The sequence below is a fragment of the Brachypodium distachyon genome, chromosome 3 (assembly GCF_000005505.3).
Source record: "Brachypodium distachyon strain Bd21 chromosome 3, Brachypodium_distachyon_v3.0, whole genome shotgun sequence".
Lineage (NCBI taxonomy): Eukaryota > Viridiplantae > Streptophyta > Magnoliopsida > Poales > Poaceae > Brachypodium > Brachypodium distachyon.
In genome coordinates, this window is record NC_016133.3 from 56322173 (window position 1) to 56346789 (window position 24617).

At 48.3% G+C, this 24617-nt stretch overlaps 5 protein-coding genes across 5 annotated transcripts; 1 reads left to right on the plus strand and 4 right to left on the minus strand.

The window, feature by feature from the left end:
- Positions 1–488: 488 nt before the first annotated feature.
- Positions 489–2043, minus strand: LOC104583860 (ethylene-responsive transcription factor ERF038). The gene has a single exon (XM_010237719.3). It carries the CDS (start codon positions 1480–1482, stop codon positions 811–813), a length of 672 nt encoding a protein of 223 aa, XP_010236021.1. The 5' UTR covers positions 1483–2043; the 3' UTR covers positions 489–810.
- Positions 2044–7473: 5430 nt separating this feature from the next.
- Positions 7474–9551, minus strand: LOC100838705 (probable peroxygenase 5). The gene is made up of 6 exons (XM_024462497.1): positions 9361–9551; positions 9141–9257; positions 8902–8987; positions 8305–8396; positions 8072–8197; positions 7474–7971 (listed from the first exon to the last, which is right to left on the minus strand). The coding sequence occupies exons 1-6, from the start codon at positions 9446–9448 to the stop codon at positions 7833–7835; spliced, it is 648 nt and encodes a 215-aa protein (XP_024318265.1). The 5' UTR covers positions 9449–9551; the 3' UTR covers positions 7474–7832.
- A 524-nt stretch (positions 9552–10075) lies between these two features.
- LOC112272013 (probable peroxygenase 5) lies at positions 10076–11796 on the minus strand. Its single transcript, XM_024462496.1, has 6 exons — positions 11614–11796; positions 11378–11506; positions 11121–11206; positions 10700–10794; positions 10463–10588; positions 10076–10337 (listed from the first exon to the last, which is right to left on the minus strand). The coding sequence occupies exons 1-6, from the start codon at positions 11684–11686 to the stop codon at positions 10193–10195; spliced, it is 654 nt and encodes a 217-aa protein (XP_024318264.1). The 5' UTR covers positions 11687–11796; the 3' UTR covers positions 10076–10192.
- Positions 11797–14835: 3039 nt separating this feature from the next.
- LOC100836255 (nudix hydrolase 21, chloroplastic) lies at positions 14836–16152 on the minus strand. The gene is made up of 2 exons (XM_003570445.4): positions 15581–16152; positions 14836–15445 (listed from the first exon to the last, which is right to left on the minus strand). The coding sequence occupies exons 1-2, from the start codon at positions 15968–15970 to the stop codon at positions 15344–15346; spliced, it is 492 nt and encodes a 163-aa protein (XP_003570493.1). The 5' UTR covers positions 15971–16152; the 3' UTR covers positions 14836–15343.
- Positions 16153–23651: 7499 nt separating this feature from the next.
- On the plus strand, positions 23652–24408 carry LOC100836560. Its single transcript, XM_010237721.3, has one exon. It carries the CDS (start codon positions 23810–23812, stop codon positions 24068–24070), a length of 261 nt encoding a protein of 86 aa, XP_010236023.1. The 5' UTR covers positions 23652–23809; the 3' UTR covers positions 24071–24408.
- Positions 24409–24617: the final 209 nt, after the last annotated feature.

A 24617-nucleotide genomic window follows, 5' to 3' on the forward strand; every position in this document is an offset into this window, starting at 1 on the left:
ATGCGGTCACATATTAGCTAGTGCTTCATAGGCACTAGGCAGAATCATGGTCAGTCCTCAATTTCTCAGTGAGGCCCTGAAAACTTTGTTTGCTACGGCATCCAAAGAAGATAGGCCAAAGAGATACATAGTACAGTACTATGCAGTATAGCTAGTGCCTAGTGCGCGTTTCCTTTTCAGCTTTCAGTTGAACCATTGCAAGACAAGAAATCCATCCCAGAATAGACATTTGGAGTCATCCAACACAGAGTGGATTATATACTCGGACCTTGCAATTTGGCACATGCTTGAAAATGACGCGTTCATGTGCACATTGCATTATTGCAAGTTGTTGACCAATGCGTACGTATGTTGGGCTAGCTAGCTGGTATACATCTAGTTTCTCTTTTTCTCCAGCAGTTTTTTAATTTCTGTAACCGGAGCAACACTCGCTGACGACAGACGGATCTCTTGGACGATGGATTGATACAATTCAGCGCATGCAAGAGTTGTGGTATGCACATGATCATATTTTAAGGGAAACTAACTCAGCTTACAATTCCAGTGAAAATATATGTGCATCTTGCGAGACACACGGACAAGACAAAATACGGCTGCGAACCGTGTCAAAACTCAAAACCTAGCAATGCAACCGAAGTATGTAAATATGTACTCGTAGCAATGCAGTAGACGGTAATTAAAATAACCGTAGCAATGCATGCGGCTGAAAGTACGTGCAGCTCTTATGCATACAAGCTTAATTTGGGGTCAATATTTCCCGTGTTAACAGTAGTAGCATCTTAATTAGACTGTGCTAGCTCTAGCTCGATCTCAGTATCTGAAGTATGAGTCCGATCTGGGGTCAAAGCTCCAGAGAGAAGCATCCGCGCCATGGCCGCTCTCCTCCTCCTCCTGATCCATGACGTCCTCGTCGCCAAATAATGGCGGCGGAACCTGCAGCAAGAAGTCGTACGCATTGCTGCCGCCGCCAGGCCAGCAGCCCGTCGGCGAGAAGAGTGGCGGCATGGCCGGGCGCCAGTCCATGCTCCCGTCCTCCGGCGGCCCCACACCCTGACAACCGCCAGGCACGTCGTCTTCGTCCATGGCCGCGGCGGCCGGCGGCGGTGTCTCCGTCGCCGCCGGCGAGGAATCCATGAAAAGCGCGGCGGCGGAGGCGCGGTTGGCGTGGGAGAGCGCGGCCGCCTGCACCTCCTGCGGATCGACGACGGCGGGTGCGGCGAAGTGGCGAGGCGGCACAGGAGGTGGAAAATCGGGGAAGTTGAGGTCGGCGCCGGCGGCGTGGGCGCCGCGGATGCAGACGAAGGCGGCGTCGAAGGCGCGTGCGGCCTGCTCGGGCGCGTCGTAGGAGCCCAGCCACACGCGCTCCCGGCTGTTGGGCAGGCGGATCTCCGACACCCATTTCCCCCACTTCCGCCGCCGCACCCCCTTGTACTTCCTCCCCCCGCCCTCGGCCACAACCTCCGCCGCCGAAGTCGACGACATGGCGCTAAAGAACACTGGAAATCAAGCTCTGATCTAATGATGCGTGCGTGTCGCTGTTGAAAGGAACGCGCGCCAAGGGTGCTGCTGGCTTATGAGCTTGCGGTTTACTACTTGTTGAAAGGAATTGAACGAGAGATGATGGAAGACAGTCTTGTTTGTTGTTACTCGCTCGGATCGATCGGGCTGCTTTATATACGGTGGCCGTCGCGCGGGGAGGCGCGTTGACCAGGGTCTGACATGGCGCGTCGGACGTGGACGTGCATGCAGCACGCCCGCCAAATGCCATGGCCCATGGTGGATCCAACCTGGCGCGGGCGACCCGTGCGCATGCAGGACAGTCGCGCCAGCTCCCAGCTGACGATATTACTAGGATTGTGGATTTGGAACAGCGCGTGGAGATTCTAGAGATGCTCCCCTCGGTGGGGCCTGCTCGAGTGGATCGGCTGTTGTCGTCAAGGAGGGGCCGAGCCTCTCTAGCCTTGTTGTCTTGTTCGGGTCCAATTCTAGACACTCTCATCTTTTCAGTTTAGAAAGTCACACGCGTATTCCAAATCGTGTTTGACCGGTGAAACATAAGTTTCATCAGAAATTTTTCCTAGATACGGATGCGATGGCATATCTTTTGTTCTTCTCTTCTCACGTAGAATGACGCACACACAATTTTAAGATATAACTCTTTTCGTTAACTATATAGCTGTTCTATGATACCCTGGATTGAGTACAAGCCGTCCATTCTCCACGATCCAACGGCGATGTCGCGGTATACTTCCTGAACCAACCGAATGGTATATGTGCACCGCTGCGTCGGGTAAAGCAGTACCGAGGGTAGTTTTGGGACACCAGCCCATCTCCGCACGGGCCGAACGGGCCAGGCCCGAAACCTACTGAGTTGTCGTCTCATTATGTTTTCCTGCGACGGCTGTGAGGGAGATGGCCGGAGGCAACTCCGGCAAGGGCTTCCCGATGAGGCCGGTGATGAATCCAGCCAGCGGTGCCCCGCTGGCCGGATTGCCGGAGAGATTGACGAGGGCTCGGGAAGAGGGGGCGTGCCGTCAAGGTCCACGGGTGCTGGGGCCGCTGGCAAGGTGTTCGCCGTCGAGGTGCATGAATGCTGGGTTCGCTGGCCGGCAAGATGCTGGCCGGCGAGTTTCAACGACCGCTGCGCTGGCGGCCAGGTCGACCAGTGCATAGGGGATCGGTCACCCCAAATGGGCTGAAGCCTGAAGCCCATCACGAATTCACGATCTGCAAAAAGGAAAAAGAATTTACTATCAACTTTTTAAATGGAAAATGTCTTTCCTGCCCTCAACAAATGAACGGTGGAGATTTATGTACTGCTCCTTCCTTGCAAGTAGTATACGGGTACCGTAAAACTGGTCTAACTATAACAAGATAGAGTCGTTCTCGGCTACAATTTAAAAGTAAGGGTGCGGTTATATCTCAAGGGGCAGATTTTTAAATAAAAAGCTAAAATCTCTATCGAGAGTATTAACATGTTGGATCAATATCTGAACACCATCCATATACTCCACTCTCCATCGTTGACTCAGATCTTAAATCATAAAGGCATATCCGACGGCTGAACAATCGAACTATGCCTAACTAAAAGTCATTAGATATAGCAAAATCGTAAAAATAAACGAGAATATTGTAGTGCATGGATTAATTAAATTTTGACTTTGACCATTAGTTACACCAATAATACATGGATTATATGTTACAAATTTTGTGGTTTTGTTGCTGAGAAGTCGTCTGATTTTTAGTTAGAGATCAGTCGGCGTGCTTGACCAGCGGATCTTTTAATCCAATGATAGCACAATGAGAGATGTGAGTATGGGGTTGACCTTTAGATCCTAATTTAACGGTCATAATACGTCGATTGATATTAAGGTCTTTTGTTTAAAAATCAGACGAAATAGCCCCATCCTAAAATTTATTTCCATTAGAATATTTTCGAATATGAATGTAGTGCTAGTATAATTTTTGTATCATTGGATTTAGGTCATAAGTTGTCGTTCATGTAGCGCACGAATCAAACAGCTGGGCAACACTGCCTACACGAACGAGGCCGATGCTCCCTGGCGGTCGTGGAGGAGGGAGAGAACATTGCCATGGTTGCTGGCTTGCTGCCGATGCTTCTTCCTCTCTTTTTTTATCAAAGGAGAACTCCCCCAGTTTCATTAATGAAACCATAGTTAAGCTACAAATAGGTTCTGCCAATCGGCAACAAAAGTAAAGACAAAACAGAAAACGATCAACCATGCTTTCAGACGGTTTCAACAGAAACTGACTATTCAGCCTGCAATCCACAACACAGGAGTGTAGATTTCAGTGTTCAACCTGACGATCACCAAACATCAGGAACCCAGCCTCAAGTATCAAGAGAGAAAGGTAGGCACGATAGGACGACAGCAAATGTGAGCTAGTTGTTACTGCGTTGCGGCAGGCTTCAGGTTGCAATCCTCCTGACCACTGGCGCCCATCCTCGCGAGCGATTGAAGATTTCCCCTGCGACCTGCCGTAGCCGCCTAGCCCCTTGCTGAAGATCCCTTTGCGCCCTTGGTTTCTACAAAGCACTCCAGAACTCAATCCAGTAACAAATATGGAAAACAACACCAACTGGATCAAAAGGTAAGACATAGTCGAAACAAGCTCTATTCCTTGTCTTCCATAGAGTCCAGAACAGAGCAGCCAATATCACTTTGGCTGTCGTAAAGTCCACACCATGGAAACGACATATCCAAGAGTTCACTTGTCCCAGTGATTCAGGGGCTGGGCCAGTATCAAAAGTCACCTGCAAAGTACTCCAAACAAATCTGGCTACCGGGCATCTAAAAAAAATGTGATTGATAGATTCGTCAGCCGCACAAAACATGCAGTGACGTTCTCCGGTCCATCCTTTTTTCAGTAAATTATCTTTAGTTAAAATCCTTCCCCACACCACCAGCCAAAGAAAGATTTTAATCTTAGCTGGTAATCTCGTTTTCCACAAAACCTTGTATATCTTCCTCGGAGGCCTAGTTTGGAGGGAATTATACAAGGACTTAACAGTAAATCCCTTGGGATTGTCCATCCATTTCACTGTATCCCTCTCTTCAGTTAGCGTCATGGATGTTATAACATCCACCAATTCATTCCAAGCCACGGCCAAATCCCCCCTAAGACAACGTCTGAAATTGAGGCCTCTCCCCCCAGACTGAACAACCTGTGCAACAATAATGTTTTTATTGAAGGTTAAATTGAAAAGTCTGAGAAATTTCTCAGCTAGAGTAGTGTCACCATACCATAAATCTTCCCAGAACCTGGTTTGCTGTCCAGAACCCACAATTCTCCTACATCTATCATAGAAGAATTGTTTGACTTTCATCAAACCAGACCAAAACTGAGAAACCCCCTTATCAACTTCAGCCTGAGCTAAAGTTTGCTTTGTGAGGTATTTCCTCCTCAATAAATCCTGCCACTTTCCCTCTGTGTTCTCTAGTTTCCACAACCATTTACATAAAAGGCTGACATTCATCATGTCCAGATCTAGCACCCCCAGTCCTCCAAGTTTTTAGGCGTGCAAACTGAAGGCCAATTAACTAGGTGATATTTCCTAGTCCCTTGGTCTTCTTGCCAAAGTAGCCTAGCCCTAAAATAATCCATTCTTTTTCCTACACCTTTAGGCAACCTATAAAAAGACAGCATATAGAAATGTATGGAGGTAAGACAGGAATTTAGAAGGGTAGCCCGATCACCAATAGACAAAGCCTTTCCTTGCCATCCACACAGTCTCTTCTCCATTTTGTCCTCTACAAATTTCCAGTGTTTATTAAGAAGCTTATTCTTGTCAATAGGAATGCCAAGATACTTCATTGGGAGGGCACCAAGTTGAGAAGTGAAAATTTCCCCGTACATGTCGGCATGCTGTTCAGCCCCCCCCCCCCCCCCACCTAGACAAAAAACTTCACTCTTAAGAAAATTAATCTTCAGCCCAGACATTTGTTCAAACAAACAAAGTATGAATTTTAAGTTTCTAGTATTTTCATCACCTTCTTCTAGAAGGAAAATTGTGTCGTCAGCATATTGGAGAATGGCAATGCCATTCTCCTTCAAGTGTGGTACCAAGCCTCTTAGCAAACCCAAGGTTTGAGCTTTTTTGAATGGCAATACCATTCTCCTTCAAGTGTGGTACCAAGCCTCTTAGCAAACCCAAGGCTTGAGCTTTTTTGATCATTACACTAAGGGCATCCACAGCAATGTTAAACAACAAAGGAGATAGAGGATCTCCTTGTCTAACCCCCCTTTGTGTGCTAAAAGAAGGGCCCAAGCAGTCATTCATCTTAATGTTCACCTTCCCACTTGTGATTATGCTGAAAATCCAATCATTCCATTTATTGGAGAAGCCTTTTTTCAGTAAAACATTATATAAAAAGGCCCAATTAACATTATCATATGCTTTTTCAAAGTCTATTTTGAAAAGCACACCAGATAATTTTTTCCTATTCACTTTGTGTAAAACTTCATGCATAATCAGCACTCCTCCATTATGAATCTATTTTTCATAAAGGCAGTCTGAGTTCTATCAATGATCTCTTCGGCCACCTCACCCAATCTGAAATTCACCCCTTTTGTCAGAATTTTCAAACTATCATTCATGAGACACACCGGCCGAAAACGTTGCAACCGATCAGCATCTTCGCCCTTCGGCAGAAGAGTGATTGTCCCATAGTTAAGTTTGCCCACTTCAAGTCTTCCTTTGGAGAAGTCATCAAACAATCTTTTCAGAGAAAACTTAATAGTATCCCACAAAAATTGATAGAATTCCCCAGGGAAACCATCAGGGCAGGGTGCTTTGTTATGGCCTAGATACGCCACAACAGTTTTGATTTCGTCCATAGAAAAATCCCTGGTAAGAAACTGGTTTTCTTCCTCAGTTAAGATCCTAGGGAAGTCAAACACAGTCCTGATGTCCGATCTATTAGAAGGACCAAAAAGGTTCTTATAATATTCAGTGGCATGGACAAAAAGTTCATGATCTCCAGTGATCACCTTCTCTTGATCCATTAACTGAAATTTTTTATTCTTCCTCCGTCTTCCACTAGCTTTGTTCATAAAGTATCTAGTGTCAAATTCAGATCCTGACTCTTTGAGCGTTGAAACCATTTAATTTCATTTTCTCTAGAGAAAATGTTGTATTGATTTTTAAGTTCCAACTGCATAGCTCTAGCTTCCTGCCGATGCTTCTTCCTGCGCTCGCGGTTGAGGTCTCGGGCCTCACCGGTGCGTGAGTTAGGAGCGGCGAAGCACGTGCGTGCGCGTTGAGCTTGCGCGTCGTACTTGCTTGTGAAGGGACTCGTGGGCTTTGCTGTTTAGAAAGGACAGTCTTAAAGCATTAACTAGGGTGAAGCTGGCCATATAGGTGGGCTGCATGGCCCATGCATGGTTCCCTGTGAAGACGGGCACATGGACATGGCGCGGGTGAAAAGGCCGAACTGTCCAACATTTCACAATGGGCAGATCGTGTTGGGCGTGGTATGCCTGCAGCTCCGAGGCCCATCTTCTCGTCAAAGCATCCAACCTCGTGTAGTTGGGCGGCAGGTTTTTCATAAACGAAAATAAGAATGTTCGTACATATCACAGCAGGATGAAGAAATCTGCCGTTTCCTTAAAAAGATCTTTTTGAACTGAGCTTAAAAGAAAAAAATCTTCGCTTTCCGCTGGCATCATCAGTCGGAATCTAGCAACAACCTAACACTGGAGAGTCCGCAACCACTCCACCCATCTGCTGCCACGATCAACACTTGATTCACAAGCTCATATTGTCTTTTGACACTTTGACAGTCGCGACTTAATTACAGCAGTGCCGTTGGTCAGGTACCAGGTGAGCAGACTAACTACTAACACAATCTCAACCTACATAGAGTATAACGAAAGGAGAAAAAGGACGAAATTTCTTTCACCGGGCAAGCACGGGACAGGGACCTAGCTAGCTGGTCTCGATCGTCCATCTGAACCAAATAAGAACCGAGTTTGATTGCAGCAAGGACAGAGACAAACATCGTAATCACGGGCAAGAGGAGCATGAGACCTCCAATATGCTATTGCACTGCCCACCAAATTCAGTACACACAAACCCATATCCACAGGATACAACCAAGCAAAGGGAAGCATCAATTGGACCCATCTGCAGATTCCGTTCGCACTTGTTCACACGGCCAGACATTTTTCTTTTCTTTTCTGAAGATCGTTCACAAGCCAAGTGACATATAATCTGTACGTGCAATACCTAGCCAAATAAGGCCACCAAAGGCAGCATGTTGCTTGTACAGTAGTAAAACAGAATGGATCAGCAATCATGCTTGGCTTTCTCAAGACCTCCTCTTCTCCTGCACCAGCTTGGCGAAGAGGCTGCCGTCGTAGACGCCTCTGGCGTCCTCCTTCCGGAGAAGGCCGTCCTTGTCCTTGCCGATGCTGTACAGGATCTTCCACTCCGCCGACGCACCAGCCCTGCATTTTTTTCCATTAGTTGCATCAACAAGAGTTAAAAGTGGTGTATTGGAAAGCCAGAATCACATGAGAGTTCCTGGACATTTTTCAGGTGCATTACCATCCTGCGTAGTCGCTGGGCTCACGGTTGGCGCTGATCAGCTCGTCCACCTCAGCGGATGTCAGGGCGTCTGGCACCGTCTTGCCATGCTTGCTGAATATCGCATCGAACTTCTCTGGAACAAACCTGCAATATAGTATGGTTAAGTACTTAAGTGGCGAATTCATTCATTAGTGTGATGAATCGATCCGGCATTTTCTGGAAATAGCTAAGGTCTCGAACGATTGGCGTACCTTCCTTGAGCGTCATATGCGCCCGAATCGCTCCCATGGATCCCTTTGTGGATGTTCTCGATGTAGACCGATAAGCGTGACGTCTCGTTTTCCTGCAGATTTGGTAGAGTCCCAAGTGGTTAAACACCTTCTTGTTTAGTCACTAAGCACAGCAAAGCACGGCTGCTAAGATCTGTAATTAAGTTGACTGGCCATGTCCACAACTAATACTTAAAAGAAAACAAGTCATGTCGGCATCGCATGCCACTTTTACTATGCAAAAATCTGCACCGAACCTTTCCTTTCAGCTTTTAAGGAGTACATACATTTCTTGATTCGAACTAAACACTACCTCTATCAGACCCGGAATTAAATTTGTGTGCATACTATACTACCGAGGCCGAGCATACGATGCATCAACTTTACGACTTAGGTAGCCTAACATACCAGCAAAGAACGCAAAACGTATAAAATGACATGTTGTGCCTGCGTTGTCTTCCCGGTGAAGCAAGGCTACTCCCGCAGTTCACAAGCTAAGCAAGCAAACCTTAAAACACGAAACTAAACGATATAATTAAAGACAAGAGGAATCATTTTGTGAAAGGGTTGATTAGTTACCGGTCTGGTCTTGGGGCCAAGGAAGCCATTGATGAAGGTCGCACTCACGGTGGAGGCGGTAATTCCAAACCCGAAATCCCGGAACGCTGCCAATGCACAATACAAGGAGGATGTACATTTGAACTTGAGAACAAAACTAACGAGCACACTTGGAAGTAAATGGGGAGGAATCCCTGCAAGAAAGAACTTGGGGGGTAGGGGAGAAAAGGAATATTGTGAATGGGGAGAAAATTGGGCACCGTTGTATGTCTCGGAGAAGGAGACGACGCCGTCCTTGTCGCTGTCGAAGAAGGCCGCGTGCTTCTGCAGCTCCGTCATGCCGGCGTCGCCGCCAGTCGCCGCCGCCGCCCGGCTCCCTTTTTTTTCCCGACCGGAATCAGAGGAGAGAAAGGATATAAAGCAAGCAAAGCGCTAGAGAGGGCCAGAACAGAGCCAGGACAGAGCAGAGGGGACCTTTACCTAGCAACAGCATGGGGCATAGGAGGAGCAGGCGGAGGGCCGCGCCCGCCGCCGCCGGAGACGAAGAGTGTCGCCGCCGCGCGTCCATCTCCAGCGATTCCAAGTCGTCGCCGCCTCGCTCGCTCGTTCGCTTGACTGCTGCTGTCCCGTGCTCTGTACTTTGTGTGTGCGGCTGCTGCCACGATGGTACGCCGTATATATAGGATCTCTGTGAATGGTTGGGCAGTTTCGGGGCCGCACGATTCCTCAAAGGCGAGACGCGCACTCCTCAACTGCGTGTGGCTTCCTCATTCCTCCTGAATGGCCTAATTGCCCGGGAAGGATTGATTATTGGTCCTGATCGGAATATCTCGTCTTATTGCAGATTTTACATTAGTTGCATACTGCTGCAAGTTTGCAGAATTTGCTTCTTATTTCAGTAGAACGGAAAAGCATTTAAGCGGCCAGCACGAAATACTGTATAATAAATGGGCAGCTAAAGGATAGGATTTTGGGTGCAAATACGGCAGGACCTTGTATAATTTGCTCGCTATGAAAGATGCAGTTAGAAGAGGGATGATTATTGGCCGGTCTAGTTTAGTTTAGCCCCGTGACAGGAAGAAAGGAGCAACAACTGCCAAAGCCAAAAAAACGCCAGGTCAGGTCAGGAGGTGACCATTTGTTTCCGTTCATTCCTTCGCTGTCATCCAACGGTGCAAACCCGGAAACATAACGCTTGCATGCCAAAGGGAGGAATTATCTTATGTTATGTAAACAGGTTCCACTTTTACAGTTTATACTTGTTCGTCAGGCATTATTCACACGGAACAACCCCAAAAAAACACATTCACGCTTAGTTTCCAGACGGGCCAGTCTTGTTGGCCAGCTTGTAGAAGAGGCTCCCGTCGTAGACAGTTCGCGTGGTGTCCTTGTGAAGGAGCCCGTTCTTGTCCTTGGCGAGGCCGTAGAGCTGGTCCCACTCCGCCTTCGACGCCGCCCTGAATTTGATTTTGATTTTTTTTTTCACAAGGGACAATGTTAATAAAGACCCTCAATGGTATAAATCTTTGTTTTTAGTGTGAGTTTTAATTTGGAATAGATAATATTAATTGCTAATTATTACCATCCTTTGAAATCATTGTCCTTCCTGTTTGCGTGGCGCATCTGCTCCAGCTCGCTCTCTGTCAGAGCATTGGGTGTTGTCTTGCCGTACTTGCTGAATATCTCGTCAAACTTCGCTTGGACAAAGCTGCATATGCCAAGTCAAAATATTATGCCACGATTGATAGTGTTTTTTGACGCTGGACAAATGCTCAGACAAAACGATCGAGCTAGCTAGGGCGTATGTAACAATACGTACTTTCCTTGGGCGTCGTACGAGCCTGAGTCACTCGTGTGGATCCCTTTCTGGATGTTCTCGATGTAGATAGAGAAGGTTGATGTTGTCGCGTTTTCCTGACAGAGGATCAAAACAAGGCATGTCAATAACACAAGACATGATAAGGTTGATAACTACCGTGGGGAATTAATGTGCTTAGGTCTCCAGCATATCAAATTATCCTGAAATGACATGGATTAAGCTCCCAAGTAAACATATAGATAGATCATAGATGACATATGTTTTGTGTGTTGTCTTGTGTGTGAAGCGAGGTTTCCCTGCAAGTCACAGGCTAACCAGAACCAGACACCTTACAAAAACGACCCGACAAAGACAGTCTAATTTTGCTGTCTCTAGTAAAAACAATCGACGCAAGTAGAAAACGGAGAGAGCGTGGCCGTACAGGTCTGGTCTTGGGTCCAATGACGCCGTTGATCAATGTAGCAGCGGCTGTCGCGGCAGCAAATCCAAAGCCGATGGAACGGAGCCCTAGAAACCATCCATTGCATCCATAACAGAGGTAGCCAAAATTAGAACTCTGCAAACGACCAACACCGCAGGAAGAACCCGAAACACACGCTCCGTGTAATTTGGAAGGAAAACGTCGAAGAATTCATCGTCATGCGCGCGCATGTACCGTGATGATTCACGGGTCGTCACCTGTTTCTGTCTCGGAGAAGGAGACGATGCCGTCCTTGTCGCTGTCGAAGAAGGCCACATGCTGCTGCAACGCCGTCGTCCAGGCCCGAGCGCCGCCGTCCGCCGTAGCCACCGCCGCCGCCCGGCTCCCTTAATTTTGTCGAGAGGTAAAATAAAAGGGAAACGAATCAGAAAAAAAACGGGCCACTGAAATGCGCAAAAATTAACAAAGATTGCACTGCTAGCATTGTCCTTACAGAAGGACACGAGGAGCAGGAGCAGGAGAGAGGCCACGGCCGGCGCGGCAACCGGAGATCGCCGCGCGCCCATCGTGTAATCTCGAATCAAGCGCTAGACTCTTGATCTGTCCTGTTTCTTCTTTCTTTCCCCTGTGACCCTGATGAGGATGTGTGTTTGTTGTGAGGATGTGGCTAGCTAAGCCCGATTGGGGCCTCATTTATAGCCGCATCCGGTCTGTCTGTGGAGAGGACAAGGCACGCACTCTTGGACACGCCGTGCGCGGGCCTGCCTCGCGACCGTGTGGCCTCTTTGGGTCCGAGGTCGCGCGTGTCTGTCACACTCACTCAAGCGATCGGGATAACGGTCCTGCAGGGGCGACGGCATAGAATAGGAAGTCCATGAATGCATGCCTGCGCCAACAAATTGAAATGGCAGGTGAAGATTGAGGAGGATACGGAGCAACTAATTGAAGATTGTCTCGATTAATCTGCCGTCCACCACGAATTGAGTTGGCAGTTTGGCATACTCGTGATTTTTTTTTTTGAATATTAAAGATTTGCTGTCTATTTGTACCTGAGACATTAATAACAGGTGACAACTATGAATATCTCGTTGGATGTGGTGTGCTCTGGCTAATTAATGAGTGAACTTGGACTGTTTTGCTATAGAAAAACGGCGTCTTGGCTGGGAGGACGGTGGCGTGCAAAATAAAGTGTCATTCTTCATCTCTGCCACCCTCGTGGTTCTAAGGAGCCAAATGATTGTCATGGCATACATTTTTTTCCCCTTGTTTTTAGTCTATCCGGCGATGAAAGAACCGTCGGACTGCAAGCAGCACATTTTTAGCGATGGTGCGTTCGGCGATCCTAGTTCCCATTCTTTTGAGACAACTAATGCGGCTTTTCAAACATGTATAGTTAGTCTACAGTTTCATCAACATATAAGGATCCCGATACGTTCACTTTGAGAATGTCGGTGAAGCTTTTGTTTTTACCGCATTACCGTGGATCTTATTTGTTGGCGGTGCTCGTTCCTGTTATTTTTGATCGACTGAATTTGATTCAATAAGGCAATAAAAGAAAAGGAAGCGCAAAATCGTTTTTTTTAGAATAAGCGCAAAATCGTGTTAAGAGAAAAACTGGCCCACTGTGACCAATGGACCGCTCTCTGCAGTTCGTCGAGGAACGGAAGTCCCTGCATTTCTTCTCAACGCGGCCTACATACCCTTCGGCCTTAGCCCAGCCCATGTTCTACTGTCAGGCTAGCTCTGCACAAGCACGTCCTCTCAAGTCTCAAAGCGACCTACGCATGGTAGCCCAGCCCATATTCCACCTTCAGGCCTAGATCTGCACCGCTTCCTCTCAAAGCGGCCCACATCTACCCCAGCCCATATTCTACTGGCAGGCCTAGCCCACGCATCCTTAAAAAAGAACGTGCAGGGGCCGGGCCGCAACCAATTCGATCCAACTCAGAGAACGAGGCATCGGTTTTCGCTCAAGAAAAAAAGAAAAGACCGCCGGGCGCGGTCGGTTTCCTTCCTTCCTTCGCACTCGCACCACACCAACCGCGCGGCCGGTCGCCGCCGCCGCTGCCAACGGCAAGCCGGTAGCCTAGTGTAGCTAGCAGCACCTTCGTCTCTCGGACTTAACAGTTGAAACTTGGAATCGTCAAGTTGCCTGTAGCCACCCGTCTTGTCTTGAGTCCGCTGTCAGAATGGCTTAGCAATCGGAACAAACCACACACTGAGATCAGGCCGAGCTGCCTTAGCTTGAACGGTTCTGCTCCGCCAAAGCCGCGAAGCAGCAGCGAGGCTCCACGAAGGAAGCACCAGCGCGGCCAACGATGGCTGGTCGATGAAAACGCTGCTGCAGCCTGCAGGAGTAACCTCGACATGGTCACTGTACGAGGATCTAATCCCAGCCCAAGGAGTCTTCGATCAACTTCGTTCAGACGTCTGCGTCGGTGACGCTGCCGATTCGTCTCACTTTCCCTAAGGTAAAAAAAGAAAGAGCGAATGCCGCCGAAAGTAAAGTTAAGCGGCAGCGGCAGCAACCGGAGAAAACGCGACAGACGGTGACAAAACCCCCACCGGGTGCAAAGAAAATCTTGGCATGCCGCGCGGAGAAGCCAGAAGAAGTCACAAGCAGTGCCCATAAAACAAAACAAAGGGCGCCCCCTGTCTCGCTAGCTCTCGATCGGCTCTTTAATTTCTTCCTCGTGCCTTTGTCTCTTTCCCTGTCCGACGCAGCAAAATTTTCCCGCGGCGTCAACTTGTGTTTTAAGTTATCTGCGCCGCGCCGAGCCGGACGAGGACTCTTGTTCTTTGTTTTTTCATCTCAAACACCTAAACGGCCAGACAAAAGCGAGAGAGCGTGCGTACGTGGACCGGCACGGCCGGTACGTGCTTCAGATTAATCACCCCCCATCTCAAACCAATGTCGCCATCAATCTCCCAATACAATACTGCCGTATGCCGACCAGCCGCAATACTCTTTAATTTACCCTCCACGCTGGACAAGTAATCTTATTGTACAAAGTCAAGTCAGTCTTCACATAATAATCAGAGACGTGACAGAGGTGGGGCCCGTGGTGGGGCGTGACGGAGCAGCGGTCGCCATCGGCACGTCGCCGTCGACCTAGCGTCAGTAGGGTAGCAGTACTACTGGATCTTGTTTACTCTGATTGGGTCGAAGAAGAAAAATTATGGGGGCACATGGCCAGCCGCAGCTCTTTCTTATCTGCAGGCAGGCTCTAGAAAAACGGCAAGCGCGACACGACACGACACACATCGCCTCGTCACCACCTACAGCTACGTGACAGGCGCATGGGACCCATAGGCCATAGGCAGCGACGGAACACCGAGTGTTGTCGATGGCATGAGTAACTGGCAGTAAAGCTTTGTAGCTGCCGTACCGGAGCTGTCCCGTGGAGAAGGGGATGTCTGAAACCGCGACCCAAGATTTTTTGCGGTTGAATGGAACCGCCGCACCTGGAGATGTATGGACGAGGGTGGTGATTCGGTGCCTCGACGTGTCATGAGCTCCAACGCTCGACGAGAGAGGAGGAGAATCGATGCTTGCTCGGTAGCCGCAGTAATAATATGCCGAAAGGGGGGAGGGAACTATGCCGTGTGGGGCATCAGGTAGAGATAGGCAGCAGCACACGACACGATGCTCCGGGAAACACGCGGAATTGGATGTGGAGGAGCGTATCCGATCGGTAGCAGAGATGTTGATGCCTGTCCTCGAGCAACTTTTACTACGATAACTGTTCAATTGGGTGCTCAACTCTAGGAATTCAGCAACAGTTCAAATGCAGCAGTACTACTGCTACTGCTAGTTCTATTGATTCGGCCGCACCGCCAAACAAAGCGGGAGTGCGGATGCTGCAATTAATTTGCACTTCAAACTCCGCCAAGAGTCCAAAGAAAAAAAAAATCTTTTGAATCCGTTCGTTAAAATTCTTGTGACCCCGTTTTTCCCGATCTTCTCCTCGTCCGTTCCCCTCTCTAAGTTCGTCCCATTATTTGCCGCCACGACGACGACTGTGCACCTCGAGAAAGAAAGAATCTCTCTAGCTGGTAAAGGGCGGCCAAATTATATGCTCCGATCCCGGTCGTTGTCGAGACCGGGAACGCCGGCCGGCCTGCCGCTTGCACCGAGTAAAAGACATCATCGCAGAGAGATTGACGACGTGCGTGCGCCGCCGTTCGTACGCGCTGCTGCCAGGAAGCTCTTGGTCGTTTAATCAGAGAGCCGACTGCAGCTTGGCGTGCCGGGCGACGAGCTCCTGCAGCGCCTCCCGCATCCACGCGTGCTGGCACCCCTCCATCACTTCCTGCACCGTCGCCTGCAATCCAAATCCCAAACACACAAGTTTAGACAACATGTTCTAGCTTGGTGTAAGAACTAAAGTTTGCCGTGTGATTTATGGATGAATCTTTTTTTTTGCGAGAATTTATGGATGAATCTGACGGTTGCTTACCCAGGTGCGCTTGCGGGAGGACATCTCGGGCCACTGGAGGAGCTCGTGGGTGACGTGGAGCGGGAACATGATGCCCTCGTAGGTCTGGTCGTGGTAGCGGCGGCTCTTGTAGTGCCACATGCCCAGGACGGGCTCCGTGTCGCCACGGACGCCGGCCTCCTCCAGGGCCTCGCGCCGGGCCGCCTCGTCCATGGACTCGTCCACCTCCCAACCGCCCTTGGGGAACATCATCCCGTGCCCCTTCTGCGAGCTGATCACCAGCACCTCAATCTCTTCTTCTCCTTCTCTCTCGCGGATCCGGTACGGGATGCAGCCCACCACGATGCGCCCGCCCGTGCTCGCGCTGTACCGCTGCAGCTCCCGCCCCTGCCTCGCCACAAGAACTGCCATCCGATTGAGTCCAATCGAACCTTACTTTGTGCTAGAAGCTCGTTTGTTTAAAGAGATGATGGAGAAGAGAAAGAGAAGGAGGGATGGTGGATGTGCTGCTGGAGCTGGTTTGCGGCCATGGAGCTGGGGATCCGGGGTATTAATAGGCAAAAGCTATTCAGGTCAATGGCCCGAGCTAATAATGCTGTTTGTTTGGTGTATCGTTGCAAGCGAACAACGAGTAGGTAACATGGGGGTATGGAGGCGCACGAGATTGGTTTGGGGGCGTGGACTCGGCGTACGGATCCTCTGTGCGTGCCTCAGGTTATACCGTATTTGCTTCTTCTTCTTCTTTGCTTCTGTGCTCCTCAGAGTAATACTCGGCTATCATGAGCTGCAATAAAAGGTAGGCTCGCTTGCTGCAAACACTGATAATTCAACTTGCACGGATAGGGAGGTTGGAACGTACTTCCTCTCTTTCTAAATACTTGTTGTGGTTTTAGAAACGGTACTAGCGTACAGAGTTTTCTAGAATGGTTGTTCGGTTGGAATTTCTGGCCTTTGAGAAAGCGATGCTTTTTAGATTACTATAGGATAAATTTCCTGTCTTGGTCTTTTCATTGCCCAGTCATATCGAACTACTTGCTCATGGAACTAACACCATCTCTGTACGCAAAATTCGCACCCCCATTGCATCACCATGATTTTATAACGTGCATACAGAAGAAAATACCGCTAGTAGTACTTACCAAAATAGTTATGTGCAACATGCACGGGATGTTTATTAATCGTCCACCATTTTCAACTTTGGAGGCTGAGATACATTCACATGTTCAGTGGCGGAGCTTAGTTGGGCCACCACGTACGCATGGCGAGCAGTGGCAGAAGAAGATGAATTATTCATACCGGTCGCCAAAACTGTCCAATCTATCCCAACAAACTAAAGCTTACTCATAGAATCCATGCACCATGGACCATACTAGTGTGAAAAATTTGGCCGCACACACATTAAACACAGCCGCTTCTGGCACCAAGCTACGACATCTCGATCATCTCAAGGCTCAAGCCGCTCAGGCAAGCAGACAATGACCGGTTTGCGTGGCGTGCAAGTCCATAGGCCGCCTCCACGCAAGCAAAGCAAGCAGTGTCATCTTGAACGATGTAGAGCCCGAGTCGAGCTAGCGCGCAGCGGGCAAAGCGCGTATGCATGTTGTGTCCAGACTCCAGTGCAGGCGATCGAGTGGCCGTGGCGCGCCCGCCTTTCGCTGCTCCCTCCTGCCGTTTCCAGCCGACGCCGATCGAGCGTACGCGCATGTCCCGTACGGCCACACGCTTAATTAGCTCTCGCCGTCGATTCGGCCCAGAAGCTCTCCGGATTCCCATGCGTATACATGATAGCGTATCCGTCTTTGCATTGCCTCGGCTAAACACAATGCCACAATAGTAACAAAAAGTCCACGGATATATGCTTTGGCCAAGTCCATCTTGTCCATAAATCAACCCTTTGGAGGCTTAATTAGTCCCTTGTTTATCAATACCTATCCCCTTCGTGACGCCCGGGTTTGAGTTTATGCACGCAATTAACTAATTCAACTCCTATATCTGCGCGTGATCGTATTAATTAAGTCCGTTTATGCACGTCAATAATTTAAATCGGATGACCTTAATTAAATTGCGTTTGGTTCGAGATGTTCACACGATGCGAGTGTTTGGTTCCGTCTCTATTTGGTCTTGTACTATTCAATGGAGTATGTATGTATCCGTTAATTCCACTATCGCGTTGCAGCCTGAACTCTTGTGAGATTCTTAATTCAGGTTTGTAGAAGGCATATGGGCTGCGCGCTGGCTGCGCAGCAGAGTACAATTGTTGTTACACCACTAATTAATCAAGCCACGTGGTAAATGCAGGGTGTGTGTATTCATATATGTGACCTCGTCTGTGGGGGAAAAATGGCAGCGACTTTTGCACTGGATATGCAGGTGCGGTTAATTGGTCTAAATAAGATCCAGGGCGTGGAAGTGTACACGTGTGGCACCGTCGCCGACGCTAAACCGAGTGGAAATTAACGAGTCTATCAATATTCAACAAAATTAAGCGGGGCCAGGAGTGCTGGGGGCTAAGCTATGCTGTAGAGTTTTATAGCCAGGTTAGTCGTAAAAGGTGAACACCCATCATCATGGACAATTCCTCATAGATAGGCTTGATAAACGGATTTGTTTGAAGCGAACAGTACGGGCTACTATTCGTTTGGCGCCGTCCCCAGTGGTGATCGGCACAGAAGCTGCACTGATCATGCATGCTGAAACCGTGAAACGGCACGGAAGAAAACAACGTGTACGTATGCTAAGCATATATAGCACCCATTCATTGACAAGGAGATCGATCGAAACTCTGATGGAAGAAGTCGCGGAAGCTAGATCCGTTAGAATCGTCTCGGTCTCTGCTAATTCCCGGACCGGATCCGGCTTTTATCCCGGCCCCAGCCAGTACTCCCTCCGTCCCACATTAGGTGATTCAAATTTGTCTAAATATGAACGTATCTATATGCTACAATATGTCTAGATACATGTAATAAAAAATCGGTTAACATGAGACGGAAAGAGTAATAACCAACCCGGATTCTCCTTCTTGTAACACGAGTACACCGACACAGTAGATTAGTTCAAAAAACGAGGGAAAATAAAGTAAAACATGGTACTGTAGCACAGACATGACTGAACGGACAACGCAAGGGGCATCATCATAGTGGGGAGTAACTTAGAATAGTAACATGCATATTTTACTAGTCTAAGTTACTACCTCCATAGTGGTTAGTAACTTATGTGTGGTGTCATGCATTGTGTCATTAATTGTCTTGTAATCATCTTGTCTTGATTTGTGTGACGTTATGGTGACATATTTAGTTATCACCTTACTTTTTTTTTTCATTTATTGCCATGCCATGTCACTAAAATGGCTAATTAACATCTATGTTACTACCCAAATTACTTACATCATGAGTCCTCGGGTCCTGCTGCCGCTGCGTGGCGGCCGGGGGCCAGTCCTTTTGCCCCGCCAACTCAACCCAACGATCCACCGGCGGCAAGCCATGTGCGCGAGATTGGATATTGCTGCGGCTGTGGATGATTAATTGCTTCCCGTCGCGTTCCAGTTTATGGTTTGGACCATGCTCCTTATTAGAGTACACCCCTACATTGCATTGCATTGCATGCACGGTCTCCACCAACATCGACATGGGCGTTGCATCGATACGTCCATTCATGCAAGAATCGATGCTTCAGCAGTATTAGTACAAAGGCAGGTGTGCGGTCACGATTCACGGCTTTCCCTTAACGCTTAAGGCCGGCCGCAACAGCCGACATCGTGTGCGAGTCGTGTTCACTTTTGTTAACTTTGTGCTCACTTTTGTTGCCATATCCATATATCGATCGATCTCTTCTTTTGTTAAATTCCTTTGAAGGCGCCTGGCATCATGCCATGGAGCCAAAGCCAGAAGGAGTGTGCCTGAAAGTCTTGCTTGAAATTGCCTGGCATGTACAGCCCATCTTCTTTATTTGACGGCCGGTCCTCGCTATCGTCAATCGATGCATGCACGATGTCGACACTGGCATGCATGCAGGGCACATGCGTTGCATTTACGCCCAATTGTTGTTTGCCCTCGCTGAGCTCGATCTACTGGCTCGGTTGTTGGCGTCCTTTTATTGGCTTTCAACCGGAGGTCGGTCTCGTTTCCACGCTGAATCTTCAGCACCTCGTGCCGTCCTGCGTGCTACGTACCGATCGATCATCGGCGAATTTTTACCTGGGTGTTGTTCAATGTTCAGTGATGCTTCCATGCATATATGCTGGCCTTTTGTTGAATATATGTGTGTATATAGCGACTCATGAATGATGATGCAACTACGAGAAATGACTAGGGGTAGTTGGCTTTTAGGTTGTAGTTGGAGTTCATATATATTCGGCCATTTTTGGACGCATGTGCACTTGGCATTTCAAAGCTACGGCACAACCGCCAACTAAGTCTTTTCTACTACTAATCTTACTTTCATTAGTAGTTAGCTAGTCGTCTCTCATGGTTTATGTGTTATTTATTCTGATGTGAACTACTCCACAAGATTTTGTTCTTGTCTCTCTCTATTTCAAGTTTTCCTTAGAATCTCAGCGTCTTTCAGTTAGCTAGATAACCACCCAAAAATGCCTTTCTTGCGCGAATAATTTTATGCAGCTGGTCATCTATGATTGGGGACTAATATGAACAAATGATCTCTAATGATGCATCCCATCTAAGCATATGTGTATAAGTGAGATTCGGTCAGATCATCGACTACTGAATTGGTTAATTTTATAGTAATATACTACGTAGTTGATAGATGCCCATGAACCTTAACTGACCATCTTCCTATTCCATGCCCTGCATGCAGCCATGTTTTGGCTTGCCAATCTGCTAACTGTGAGCATGCATTACTTTCTCCCTCACCGATTTAAAACAAGGCAAATTTCTCTGTTATTCCACTGCCCGATCGCTGCGCAACCACTGCATATTGTAATCTCTTTTCTTAAGGCTACTTCAACGTCGTGCACGTGAGTTAGATGGGAATTCGGATCTCGACGCAACTTCGCGCAAGCTAGAAGAATAAATAGAATTGGAGCAGAAACTATGATGTATGGACATGTATGAACAGGCCTCTTTGATCGAAACTATAGAATATGATATTACTTTCTTGTTCTGATTAGTACGTACTCCAGTGTTTTCCCCGCTCCTGTATTTTCTAAATCCCACGAATCAAAGGGGCAAGTTAGTGACGTTCTGGGAAACTATATGTCGTTGATGGAATCATGGAACTAGATCAATAAGAGTAGACGCGACAATCGGTCAAATTGCAACGCTTGACCACCTTTGCGTCGACCACATGATCGATTGGCATACACATACATGTGCCATTTATACGCATGATACACCAAGGGGGAGTAACATGCACAGTTATCCGCGCCGATCGGCCGTCATACATCGACTTGATCGAGTCTCAGATGTGGTCAGACCGTCAGAGATCGATCAGAGCGTGATCTGATTCATATTCCCCGCAGTGCATGTGAGTCACTTCGAAAATTAAATTAAGCGTGATAGATGATTCCTTCTCGAAGACTTTTGGAGGCCGGGCCATTAGGGTACTGATCAAGCGCATGCTTGTATGGATGGTGATATATATGGATTATGCATATTCCAGTGTCATTGTTTGTAGACGTGTTGTTGTAACATTTTTGTCCGATTTTCACTAAAAAATGACACGAAACTTCTAAAGTAACGCAATGAGGCAAAGCTTTTTGCCTCCGTTTTTTAAAATAAGATAAAACTAATCAACATTAGTTCATGGATCGATCATGATAAACAGAACACAGTACCCGCAGGACGCAGGTGGTTGTTGTGTTGCTGAAAGAAAAAAAAATCAACACAGTTCGTTTCCTGGCCGTTTCGTGAGCGCCCGAGCCCGGAGGAGCGCGGAGCACCCAAAAAAAAAATCAATCCTGGGCCACGATTAAGTGCCGTTTCACGAGCTCGTTGAGCCAGTTTTGCTCGCGACGATTAATCTACGGCACGCATGTTGATCATCGACACCGAAGAATCGACCACTGCTGGAATCGACGGAGACTCGCCGGACCTAGCTGGAACAAGGAACTACACAGGACGGTCCATTTATCATGCATCCATATAATTAATATGGATCGATGAACGTCGTCACGGGTCAGGAATAAGCAAACCCCAAGACTCGTCGACGACGTATGGTCAACGAACCCCCGCGAGCCAGAAATTAAGAGCATTGACTGGTACTCCGTAGTCCCTCTTTTACCGTAGAGCCGGCTGTAATTTGTTTAGCCTTTTTACCGCGTGCGTGCAAATTTGCAGCCCCTGATCCATCCATCCCGGCACCGGTCTGCTGGGGGCGTCTCTCTGCTCTGTGGCCGGCCAGTCGTTCCATGCATGCGCTGCTTGCCGTGGACCCGTGGTCTACTCCGAAGATCCGGATTAAAACAACTTCTGGTTCTAGGTACGTGCCGTGGAACCCTATGCGTGCATGGATCGACCAAGGTAAATTCAACAGTCTTTAGGAATACAAGTAAACAAAGAGGAGATTTAATCCAACAACAAGGGACAAAAGGGATCGAGCTAGTTTACGGCGACTAGCTAGAAAATTAAAAGATCCCCAAGCGAAACCTGTCGCAGGCATGGATATACGCAGCAATGATAACACTATCGGGGAGGTAGAGACAGCCGAGGCGAGAGAGCTCTGATCACCACGCAACTGCATCTCGGTGACTCGGTCGTACGTGCCGTCTCACTGTTACGGTAAGTGCAGAAATCCTGGCCGAAAAGAGAAGGTCCTCTCGTTGTCTCTGTCCAAAATAGGAGTACTGTAGTAGAAGAAGAGAATGAACCAACACGTTGGACACACAAATTGGCCAGTTGGGCGCCGGTGGTTTTGGTGCCTGGTTGTATGTACCACATGATTAACGACTTGTCGTGTAGTGGACAAAGAATCTTACCGCTTGTAGGAGTACCAGTCTACGTCTACGACCAACAGTCCAACACGGAGAAGGTGACTTGTTATTTTTTTTTGTCTTCAGATCCCGCAGGGAAGAATTACAGGATGCGGATCGGTCAGTGGCCCATTCTTGTGGGCCGTATGTGCATGGGTCGCGGCTAGTGGGCTAGTCGAAATCACTCGAAACGTGTTGGGCCAACGGGCTTTCGGCATGTGGAGCTGTTAGCAAACGTGCTGTGAAGTTTTTTAACACCGCCCGTGCATTTATGCTGTCAAAAAAAAAAATGATAGGGAGACTTGGAATCAATAAAGCTATACTACCATTCTGACAAAATGCAATGCATAAACAAACTAAAATATCATTACTTCATGATCAAGGTAAGGCACATAATACTGATGAGTACCGTTTTCTACTGACGCATAAAAGTTTTGATGCGGAAAAGCTGAATACGGAGTAATGGAGTATCTGACGAACCTTGGTCAACCCGGCGTGACAGCAATCGACACATCAGTATCAATGGGTTCGTTTCAACACGGTGCCTCGTGAGAAAGAAAGAAAGAAAGAAAACAAGCTAGGCTCCTCCTCGGCGTCTACACCTGTCCGTCCGATATCCTCGACCCATCGACACTCCGACATCCACTGCTGCTGGCTCATATCCCTATCCAAAGTGCCCACACGTGACATGTCTGGCACACGAGACAGATAGCTTAATCGGCGCGCGGCCACCCGGTAGGTAGTCCGGATCACTCACACGCACCCTACGTTACAACAGCCAGCAAACCTGATCGCACGACGCGTTCTGTTCTGTCAGCTGGACGGAACGGAAGCTATATCCAAATTGAACGGACGCAACGAACCCAAAAGCAAGCAAGACACGTCTACACCGCCGTGTCCGTATGGATAGACACCATTGCCACAACGTCAGTCCTTTTTTTTGATGCGGATCAAGTCGAGATTAGACCAAAATTAATACGGAGTAAGAAGGAGAAATCAATAGAGAAAGGGGATATGCCCAAGGCAAGTGTGGATCGGGTAAACCGGGGGCGGACACGCGTACGCTGCCTCCGCTGGTCGCCCCCCGTAATAACGGCACGGATATGGGAACCGGTCAGGCCCCCCTGATCGTTCACACCCGTCCCCGGCCCCCCTATTTATACGCCACATCTCATGCAACGACCAGGGTTCAAATTATAGACGTTATTATCATCTCCTTCCTTAACCACTGCCTGGCTGGTTCCGTGATCGATCGCCCGAAGAGAAGATAATCCAGGAGATATTTGGCTAAGCGGCGTCTGAATAAGGAAGGAAAACCCCCGAGGATGGAGAATTCTTGGGATGAGGAAGAGCGGGTGGTGGCGGCGGCAAGGGCGGTGGTGGTGCACAGCCAGGTGAGGAGGATCAAGCAGGAGGAGGGCGAGAAGGGGAAGGTGCACGAGACGTTCCAGCACCAGGCGGCGGCGGCCTCCTCCTCGGGGACGCGCCTCCCGCTCCGGGACCTCGCCGCCTCCGGCAACCAGCCCCGCTCCCGCTCGCCGCTCGGCCGCCGCCCGCCCGCGATCTCCATCGGCGGCGACTCGTAGGGATCAGGGATCGGTCGATCTCCTTTTCTCTCCTCGTCCTCGTGTGTTTAGGGATGTTTTCTGTTGATACATACTAGGATGTTGCTCCGATCTCGTTCGTGAAGATCGACTCTGTAAATACTCTGTAGGGTAGGTGCGATCCAGTGTTTTGTTTCTTGCTCCCTTTTCAGTTCAGAGGTAGTCTATTTTTAGACGACGATGCATTTTGTTCCTTCCTTGCCAAAAATTGTCGCGAAAATAGATTTTCTTTCCATGATTTGGAAAGAGATTCTGAATGGAGCGTTTATGATTAGAGTTCTGTATGCTGACTTTGGCCTCAACAGATTTTCTTTTCTTCCTTTTGTGTCTACCACTTCTTTGGCCTGAAGATGTCATATCCTATATTTAACTGTCTGAATTGGAATTGCAGTGCAGTTTAGCACAAGAAGGTATATGAGACGGATCGCAGCGACTGTTCTAGGTTTACATATGTGTGTGCACCTCGTGCTGTACTAGGCAGCTATACACCTATAAATTTTCTGTGTTCAGCTCTGGTTGCTGGAAAAAT